Source organism: Gadus macrocephalus, chromosome 21 (genome assembly GCF_031168955.1).
Source record: "Gadus macrocephalus chromosome 21, ASM3116895v1".
Lineage (NCBI taxonomy): Eukaryota > Metazoa > Chordata > Actinopteri > Gadiformes > Gadidae > Gadus > Gadus macrocephalus.
This window is the reverse complement of record NC_082402.1, coordinates 7,180,927-7,190,866: the sequence shown is the minus strand read 5'-3', so window position 1 is coordinate 7,190,866 and position 9,940 is coordinate 7,180,927. Positions and strand designations below refer to the sequence as shown.

Below are 9,940 nucleotides of genomic sequence, written 5' to 3'. Positions count from 1 at the left end.
AAAGGAGGAAGAAAGAAAATCTATATTTACAAATGACATGAAACAATCCAGCACTGCAACACCACGGAACTGCAGTGATGACTCAACCAACCAATCTTTCTCAAAGAATCAGAGAAACCACCCATCGTTTCTCCAGGAGATAGTCACGCTCCGACAGCTGCCGCCGCGGCCTGCTCTTCGGAGCGGAGCAGCAGCAGCTCCGAGCGGCTCTCTGGGTTCACCAGTAGAAGTTCTTTGAGAGGAAGCTGGCGGCGGCATTGATCCAGCTGCCGCTGCCATCCTGTTGGGCCGCGGGGCGGGAGACGGCGCGGCCCAGGTCCTTCTCCGGGCTCTCCTCCTCCTCCTCAGGCAGGTAGTCCGGCAGGACGCTGTTCTGCTGCACCTCCACTCCCGACGGCTTCAGGGTGAGGAGGATCTGCCCGGGAAGAGAGGGGAGAACATGTCTCATTTCAGCTCTGGTCTCATGTGTCCCCGTCATCTTTTTTTGTTCAAAAAAACATATAAGAACGCACCTCTTCCCCGGCCTCGTTCTTGACCACCTGTTTGGCAGACAGAACCTTGGTTTCGGCGATGGCTGACGCAAGACTCTGTTAGGGAAGAGAAGGAGAAAGATGTAATAGTGTAATCCAATTCTAGTTCGCTATTTAAAGACGTCATCTAAATTGACTAAAATCACATTGGACAAAAGCGTCTGCTAAATAAATTCCATTTTATGCCTTTAAGATGAATTTAAGTTGGCTTTGGGATTGGTATTTCCCTTTAATACCAACCAATGCAGTACACTTACATTTGATTTAAAATGTGTTGATTCCGCCATACCTCGGTTGTCAGATCTGAGCGGATTCGGACAGTGCATCGCTTTGTGGCCATCTGGAAGGTGAAACTAATCACTCCTTTGACCTTGAGAAGAGCCTCTTCACACAAGCCGCGCTGGTCCTAAAATGATCAACAGGGGGGGAATAGTGATTCACTTGGACATTTAGACAGTTCATGTTTTTAGAAAGAAAAAAATATCATATTCTACGATTACACAAATGATATCCTGAGTCTCCAGTCTGATCGATAAAGTACATCTCATTCTAATTCGAGAAGTTATATAATACATCGAGTTTTATTTTAACAGTCTTAAAATATAATCCAGCCCAAAGGCAGGCTGAGAGTCTGCGGTACTCACAGTGCTGTCCAGTCCCTGGATGTGCAGGGTAACAGACTTGGCCTTCTTGTTCGTGGCGTTAATGAAGAACTGGGGCTTCTTCCTCCTCTCCCTCTCTGGTGTGCGGATAACAGGCGCGCTCAGGATGCCGTGTACCTCTTTGGCCAGGGACAGGACTTCACCAGACAAACACGCCCTTCGAGGAAGAACGAGCACGGTTCAAATTGTGGTTTGTGGAATCCAGTTAGTGATCGTTCACCTCGAGTAACTTGCATCTTGGTAATAATTATATTTCTATATAACCAAGCCTCTCTCCACGCTAAATCTTCAAGATTGTTACATTTGATTAGGCAACCAAACAATGGTTTGATAAACGGTAATCAACAACTGCTGCCTATTATTTGAAATGCAGATGTTGGCTCCTTTCAGCCAAAGTAAGCAAAGTAAGGACACATTGGCAACAGATTAATCCAAAAACATCTATAAATTAAGAAAATATCCCCAACAAAGATCTTTACTTAAATATACAAATCAGACAACTCAATATCTCATTATACACATGGACAATGTTTATCTAAAGTCAGATGTGCAAGACGAGGGTGCGGGAGGCCCTGGGTGTGGTCCTCACCTCTCTGTGAGGTTCTCCAGGCTCACCATCATGCCCAGCTCGTTGCTCATGATGGGGATGTTACGGGGCTGCTCCGCCAGGTAGCGCAGAGTCTGACCATAGAAGGGATAGGGGAAGAACCACAGTTTATTACAGACTAACACCCTAGATAACCAAATAGAAGTAGCATGGAAGAACAATGGAAACTAGATCTCATTGAGCTGGATTGGTATGATTTGGCATTAGTTGTGTCTGTCTCACGTTAATGAATCGCACATAGACAACATTGTGAAAATATAAAACAGAATTGAGAACACTTTACAATGAGGGTTCAATAATTAACCATTGATTAACATTAGTAAATGCAGTAATAAGCATTAACTAACCATTAAGTAAGACGTTTTTGTTAACTAAGGCATTCATATATTTATCATTTATATTTAATAGGGCTCATACACCATAAGCAAATTACTACACCATGATTTCATGCTTATTAATGCGTTTACTAATGTTATTTAACGGATAATAATTGTACCCTTATTGTAAAGTGTTACCCAGCCATGGGTTTTGTTGTTGTTTTGGACGTTGACCGCTTTAGTAGTCCAGTGGTTCAGTCTTTCAGTCTACGGTCGGACTACCAATTTACTACGGCCTCACCTGCAGGGCTGCGAATAACACATCCTCGTCCTGGACGTCCAGGAACAGAACCAGGCCGGGCAGGCAGCCCTGGTCCTGGACGATGGCCTCTCGGTTCTGCGGCTCGGAGGCCAGGTCCCGCAGCTGACCCACTACGGACAGCGCGTCGTTCATCGTGGTCAGCTGGAAAACACACGAGTCATCAAAACACTACATGTACAACAGATTGACAACGAATAAAAAAGCAACACGATACTGACAAACATGTCACGATAGGTCACGATATGACCCTGCGACCGGAGCGCTGACACTGTAGGCCAACACATATATTCACATAAACGACCATATATTGTTGTTGTGACATATCTACCGAAACAGGCTAGCGTTTAGCTAAGCTAGTAGTCAAGCTAACGTTAGCGGCGCTCGTGATCAAATGATTGTTGATTAACACCTGCCACAGACATAGATATTTAGATAGGAATTACAAAAACATTAAGAAACGTTAAGCACAATACTCGACCAAGGATTGTAAACGTGATTGTACGTTTTTGTGTACCGTTGGTTTGTCACTTCACTACTGGCTTGAATGGCTCGTGCGAACCAAAATACAAAATTCGTTGCATGGAGCTTTACGGTCGTGCCATTGGTAGAACCCCAACTGCCTGCGTCGTAGAGTCCCTCGCTCCCATTGGTCAAATATTGGTGGGGTTTTAGACGGCCAATCAGAGCACGTTTTACTGCTAGAGCTTTATTTGACTTGGACGCCGATCTGCTGGGCTGGCACGACATGAGCAGCTAAAGGGAACTATCATGTTTGCTGAGATGCGGATGACCCACGCCTTGTATTTGTCATAAAAACATTTTGAAGAAACAATTAAATTGGATGAGCGAATCATAACAGTAAGTTTTCGTCGAATTATATGTTCGCTGCATGTTGTTTATTTCCTATTTCCAATCCCGCTCATCATCCTTTCAATAAAGCTTCCGCACGGAGCCAATATAAAGCAAGCAAGGTTACATGTTTAAAGAAGTCCTGTCCTTGAATTGTTAAGAGTACTGTAGTTTAATTTAATTAAACAACACAGACTTATTAGTCTGACCTGTGTTGTACCTTCGCTTTCCAGGTGCAAAGCATATGACTTGATTTTAACCTTCATTCTGTGTTAACCGCTGGCTTATTTACAACTGCGCTTCCTAGTCAGCAGAAATAAAAGGGCACTTCATTGTATTCCGCAGCAAGCTCTTCCAATGTCGGTTCTAGAGGATGTTTTGGATTTGCTCCGCACCGTATTGGCGTATTTCGGAGTCCCCCAAGAAATGGTGAGTTGTCATAGATGTACATTGTTTGTCTGTGGTTTGTTGTGTTAATGTTTTTAATCGACATTGCTTTTTCAATCTCCTTGCTCATACTCCTACTGCTTAGTTGGTGCCAGGGTGGGACAGTGAGCTGTGTGGACAGTATCGAAGCATTGTCCGTATGATTGGGACCAATATTTATATGACACCTACACCCCGGGTCCACTTCCAGGTATACAATGCCACATAGTGTAATACATTTGATGCTATGTTTGGGTTCAGTAAATGGGGAAAACGACTCAAACAAGAACTGAACCAAACGACGCTGCAGAATTTGTTTTGGTCCGATGCGTTACAAAAGTGTGTTGTATTTTCTTCTGATTATTAATGTTTCTTTGTCAGATCCCTCTGCACACTTACCGGTCTCATGGCTACGTTGATGTTACAATGGATACGCACGCCATACCTTCATTTGCGGATGTGTTGTGGCTGGCTGAGGATGATGGCGACAGCTTGACCCAGATCAGGTGAGTGCAATGCATGCCCACAAATAATATGCATTTGTGACATGAGTGATTTTACCTCACCATACTACTACAAACAAAGCAGGTTTTTAATAATGATGATGATGATGATTATAATGGCCAGGGTCAAGTTGATTATATTTTATTGATTCTAATTTATAAAAAAATGTAGAAACCGGTTGCCTCCGTCAAATCAAAGCGTTGTCCATCGGGACATTGTTGGAAGACCGGTGCGGCTGCCGAGCCGAGCTCATAGCAGAGCCCCGTTGCTTGGGCAGAACAGCGACCCGGAGGCCCTGAGGAAAATCACATTCCTGGAGGATGAGCTCCTGAAACTACGAGCCCAGATAGCGATCATTGTCACCGCGCCACAAGGTTCGAGTACAGCCAAACAAATGTACACCATTTCACACCGGATATAATCAGAGACATCCCAGACACAACCCACGATTGTTTATGTGCTCTTTTTTGGGAACAATGTGTAGTTTGGTTAGGTTATCATCTTTCTCTCTCATCTCTTATCCTGCTGCTCTCACTTACATTTAAGCAGCAGTGTTTCTTTTTCTCTATCATTACCGCCCATCCGTTTTCCCTCAATCTCTCATCTATGTTGCAACACAGGTTTGACGCCTGCCCAGACTCTGCTCGGTACACATTCGTTGTCTCCTCAACTTACTTCCACACCACGATCTGCACCTCCTCCTCCTCCTCCTCCACCGCCACCGCCTCTTCCTCCCCCCTCGTCTGGGCCCGGGGCTCCCGATGAGACGCTGCCTCTGTCGCACCTGATCCGACAGCGCAGACTGGCCAACAACGCCCAGGGGAACAACCCGGCCCAGGGCTCTGTCTCAGCCAAGGCCATGCCCTCCATGCTAGATGTCCTTAAGGACCTGAACAGTGTTACGCTGCGCTCTGTGAAGAGGTAAGCCGGGTCATCGATAAAGGATGGAGATTGTAAGGCAACGATGGCAAGCGTTTTAATAGCTATTGATTACATTGTGTTTGTGATAAGAAAAATATTGATTTTGATTTTGCACTTGAGGGAACTTTATGGAGAGTATACCTCACACATATACTCGCATACACAGGAAAATATATTTTTAGAGGCATTCTATTGTTTTAATGAATTAATGAACATCTCATGCCACGAAGAGTGTCACCGGCTGATGGAATATTTCTCCCTGTGGTGTGCTCCCAGGTCCCCAGGAGGTAGGCCGGTGAAACCCAGACGCAGCGGAGGTAAAAGCCTCGCCTTGCCCAGCGACCCTGCCTCCCTCATCGCCGAGGCGCTGAGGAGGAAGTTTGCCCACCACCTCCACAACACCTCCTCTGACAAAGAGAACTCAATGGAGAGCTCGCCTTTCGGCAGCCCAGAATCCCCTCGGGTGAGTTCCAAACGTGTTTGTGCTTCCTCCTCCCCCTCCTCATGCTTCAAGTGGGACAAAATGACACTAAAACATTCCTTAAAAAGGGGAACGTTATAAACTTGTCAATTCGTTTTTGGTAAATGTGCTTACTAGTCACAGTAGTTCTACCATTTTAGCAAAGGTATGCTCATCATAAAGTGTGTATATTGTTGTTGTGGCTAGTGTCTTCTTACAAGATACTTTTTAATATTTATTTTAGGTCATTCAGCCAAGCAGACGGAGTCGGGGGCGCCTCCACCTCTAAACTTGTGAAATGGTTATCTTACTACTGATTTCAGATGATCAAACGGTCACAGCAGCACACAGACATTAGACACATATACAGATGTTCCCCACCAATCATGTTTATGTGAAAGGCTGTGTCTTTTCATAAGCTACTTTTGTTTTGTAAGGAAAGTTTGAATGTTGGCTTATTGTTCGATGCAGTCAATGTATGGAGAAAGTTGTTTTAATAATGGGATCTTCTTTCCTGTCATGCAAATTTGTTTTGTTTTGGCAGCTCACGGTTTGAATGAAATGTGTAATATTGTTATTGAAGCTGTGCTTTAACGATGTGAGATTGTATATGGCTGTATTTTATTTTTTTATATTTTTTATGTTGGTTATGTGAGTTGAGGCTTCTAAAGATATGGATTTATTCTATGCAAATGCTATTTCGTCTGGATAATTTTTATGTTTACATGTACATAAATGAATTGTTGAATCATCCACATAAGTTCTGTCTCACTCCTAACTGGCAAATCACAAACATGTTTTGTAGAAGGAAACCATGGAAAGAGCAATGCAAAGTGTGAATAGGATAGACTAATGATAGAAACATTTACAAATACACACATTGTGTCAGCTTTAGCCACATTGCCACTACACAGTCCCTGACATGTCTTGTCACTTATCGATTTTGTAGAAACAGCTTTTAACCTGACTTTATTAATCCATCGGTTTTAGAAATGGCTCATGAAAGCTAAAACCCTCCCAAATTAAGTTTAATATACAAAAATAAATTTACTTCACTGAAGATGGATTGATCATTTAATGAACAGGTCAGATTTTGGCAAGACAAAAGTTTTGTCGCCTACAGAGTAATGTGAATAATTTACTTCAAATATGAAAATGTTGCATAACTTTGAATTAAGTAGTGGTGCTGTGAGATCCTTATTTAATATCTTGTAGGACTTCCATGAGCTTGAAGGACTGCATCCATGCGGTTCGACAATGATTCATACAATTTATTGATGAAGTCATCAGGAATAGCAAAGAAAGCAGTCTTGCATGCCTCCCAGAGTTCATCAAGAATTTTTGGTTTCATCTTCCATGCTTCCTCTTTCATTCTACCCCATACATGCTCAATGGTGTTCATGTCTGGTGACTGGGCTGGCCGGTCCTGGAGCACCTTGATCTTCTTCGCCTTGAGGAACTTTGATGTAGAGATGGAAATATGCGATGGAGCACCATCCTGCTGCAAAACTCGACCCCTTTTATGGTTTGGAATGTAAGAGGTAGCTAATACCTCTTGATATTTTAGGCTATTGATATTGCCTTCCACCCTGCAAATCTCTCGCACACCCCCATACTGGATGTAACCCCAGACCATGATTTTTCCGCCACCGAACGTAACTAGACATATTTGAGGGGCGCTTAAGGTCAACTTGTACCCAAGCGACAAGACTTTTGTCAGGGACTGTATAATGCATAGGCCATCATTCGTAGCACTTGCTCTCTATTGAAGCCCCTCTTAAAGTAGATCTAGAGCTGTCGAAGACAGGCAGTTAACCTGTTACAGTATCGCCTTTTATTGCTGAGACCTCTTAAAATGTAATGCTTCATATGTTTCCCTACAAGATGAGAATTCTCTATGTTATGATTCATAACAACGACAACTGTTGAGAAAGGCCATCCCTGAAGGGTCCAGCCAGGGCAGAAATGCGCTATGAGATGCTCCTGGCCCAGCTGGTATGCTCCATGGTGGAGCCAGTGCTGCAGTTACACACTGATCTGGAGAACGGACCAAGGAGCAATGCGCGCGCGGCCATCAGGAACCTGGAGAAGCTGCCTCATAGACCGATAGCAGGTATCTCTGTCTCTGGCTCACTCTGGCTTTCTCTCTTTATTTCCCTCTCTCTGGTTAAAGTGTATACCACGTTAACATAACATGGTCATTGTGGCATCATTCTCATGTGCTCTTAACCTTGGTTAATGTATCACTAAAATTACTGAATGATATAGATTTGGCATTTATCAAGGCTAAAGGTAGGGAGTTATTCTCAACATTTACCCTGACTAGCCACAAGGTGGTACTATAACTAAAGTGTATACTTTGGTGGCTGTCTTATACCATCAGGGCAATTTAAAAACGTTTCTATATGCCAACACAGACATTACCAAACCAAGTCATATTGTGGCATTTTCCTGACCTTAGAGAAAATAGACTTATTTCATACATAATTACTCTTCTTACCCTAATATGTTTCCGTCGATTTTTCACTCTTACACTGTCTTTATCTTTAAACACACACGCACATGCACACGCACATTTACAGTAAGAACAACCTTAAAAAGTATTCTGGAACCCATCTCTCCCACTCATAATATAAACAAAAATGTTATTTCAAGTTTCATTGAAGTGTAAATACTCAAAGCACAACAGGCACATAGACACACAAGTTTTAAGAGAAAAGCCAGACACCAGTGTAAAATATTCACCGGATAAGATGCCGCAGGCCAATTTCCCTGATTGATTCACTACACAAGAGTGTAGTGCTGTTTGTGCTGTCACTGGAATAGTCAACCGGAATACCACTGGAATATTCCAGATTTTATAATAAAGTATAAAGGTGTTAGACCTCACATGAACATTGTGCTGGTTGCCGTTCATGTGGATATTGTTTTTTGAGACGGAATTCTAGGTCAAGGAAAATGTATCAGAGTCAGCCGGTTGATCGCTTTATTTTTTACATTTTATTTTAACTCGCTGTAAAAATGTATTGAAACAAGGTAGAATAAAAATAAGTCACTTAAGGCATGTGAAAAAGATTGCTGTATAGTTCTTTGTGGTCTGTTTCTGCTATGACACCTGCTGGTGTATTGACAGCTTGGTTTATTTTCAGTTTGTTTACTATTTGTTTATGTTTAGGGAAGTGTATATAGGCCTAGTTATAAACCTGTCATTGAAAAGGACATAAATATTAGCCAAACTCAAACATTTAAAACACCTTTACTTTATATATTGTTCTTAATATTTTGTCCAACGCTTTAAAATGATATGCCTAACGAATCAGCATTACAGTCACCTCAATGGATTATTGGTGACTCAGATTAAATGGAGTACGTCTGCTCTCATTCTCAGTAAAAAAAAGGCAGATAAAATTGGGACTTCCAGTAAGCAGTTTTAAACATGCCATGACCACCTGGACTGAATGATTTTAACCGCTCCCCATGGTTGCTCTGTTTCCAACATTTAGTTAAAGCCTTTATATGCTTGGTGATTAATCCTCCTTCTTTTTACGATGAAGCACTTTGATGACCTACCCCCCCCGCCGTATTTCTCCAGTACGCGGCCATAAGGTTCTGTCAAGTTGGTCTCTGGAATGACAACATGAACGAGTGTGTTTGGCCGTCTGTCTTGGATGTGTGAACATTCTCTCAAAACAAGCTCTCTGTGTTATAATTCAACGTTGCTTAGAATAAAAAGGCTTCAAGATTTCTCTCAATATTGACGATTGGGGGGGACTGCTGGAAAATGTAGTCTGTTACCCTCCCCCGACCCTAGTTACCGGATCAACAAAACAGGGGTACTCGGAATAGAGTAGCTTGGCTCAAAGGGCATTTTCCATCAGCAGTTTACTGAGGTGGGCTGAATGGGTACTCTATGCCAGGCACAAGTGTTTGAATCCAACCCAGCTATTGGATAGCAGTCATTAGCAATTTGGTCAGCGCCCACAAGTTACCTCCTTGCATCTTGCAGCCATTGAGAATATCAATGAGCCCTGCCCTTGTCCAACTTAACAGTAGGTGTGAGCGTGGATCGCTACTTGATGTCTGTAAAGGTCAGGGATGGCCCACAAGGAGAACGAATGGAGTCCTACTGTGGAGGTGCCCTCTCAACCTGCCTGCTGTGGCCCAGTGTTCTGCATTGTCCTATGTTAGTAGTACGCCTGATACAAACTCAATAGAAAAACAGGTGTGCTAGCCAATGTATTTTGTGTATTGTGATGTATTTGTGACTTTTTTCAAAGTTTGTTTGCTTGTGGGAGCACCAGAGACCCAAAACAACACACATCCCAGGAAAAGTATTGTTATC

The 9,940-nt window shown here is 42.9% G+C and overlaps 2 protein-coding genes across 2 annotated transcripts; one reads left to right on the top strand and one right to left on the bottom strand.

Annotated features, from left to right (window-relative positions):
• Positions 1-7: 7 nt before the first annotated feature.
• Positions 8-3,077, bottom strand: armc1l (armadillo repeat containing 1, like). The gene is made up of 7 exons (XM_060042214.1): positions 2,953-3,077; positions 2,418-2,579; positions 1,782-1,873; positions 1,175-1,349; positions 820-936; positions 513-587; positions 8-415 (listed from the first exon to the last, which is right to left on the bottom strand). Exons 2-7 carry the CDS (start codon positions 2,568-2,570, stop codon positions 218-220), a joined length of 810 nt encoding a protein of 269 aa, XP_059898197.1. The 5' UTR covers positions 2,571-2,579; positions 2,953-3,077; the 3' UTR covers positions 8-217.
• A 61-nt stretch (positions 3,078-3,138) lies between these two features.
• mtfr2 (mitochondrial fission regulator 2) lies at positions 3,139-6,358 on the top strand. Its single transcript, XM_060042213.1, has 9 exons — positions 3,139-3,296; positions 3,633-3,716; positions 3,820-3,924; positions 4,095-4,219; positions 4,389-4,591; positions 4,838-5,138; positions 5,415-5,601; positions 5,843-5,904; positions 6,022-6,358. Exons 2-8 carry the CDS (start codon positions 3,645-3,647, stop codon positions 5,885-5,887), a joined length of 1,038 nt encoding a protein of 345 aa, XP_059898196.1. The 5' UTR covers positions 3,139-3,296; positions 3,633-3,644; the 3' UTR covers positions 5,888-5,904; positions 6,022-6,358.
• Positions 6,359-9,940: the final 3,582 nt, after the last annotated feature.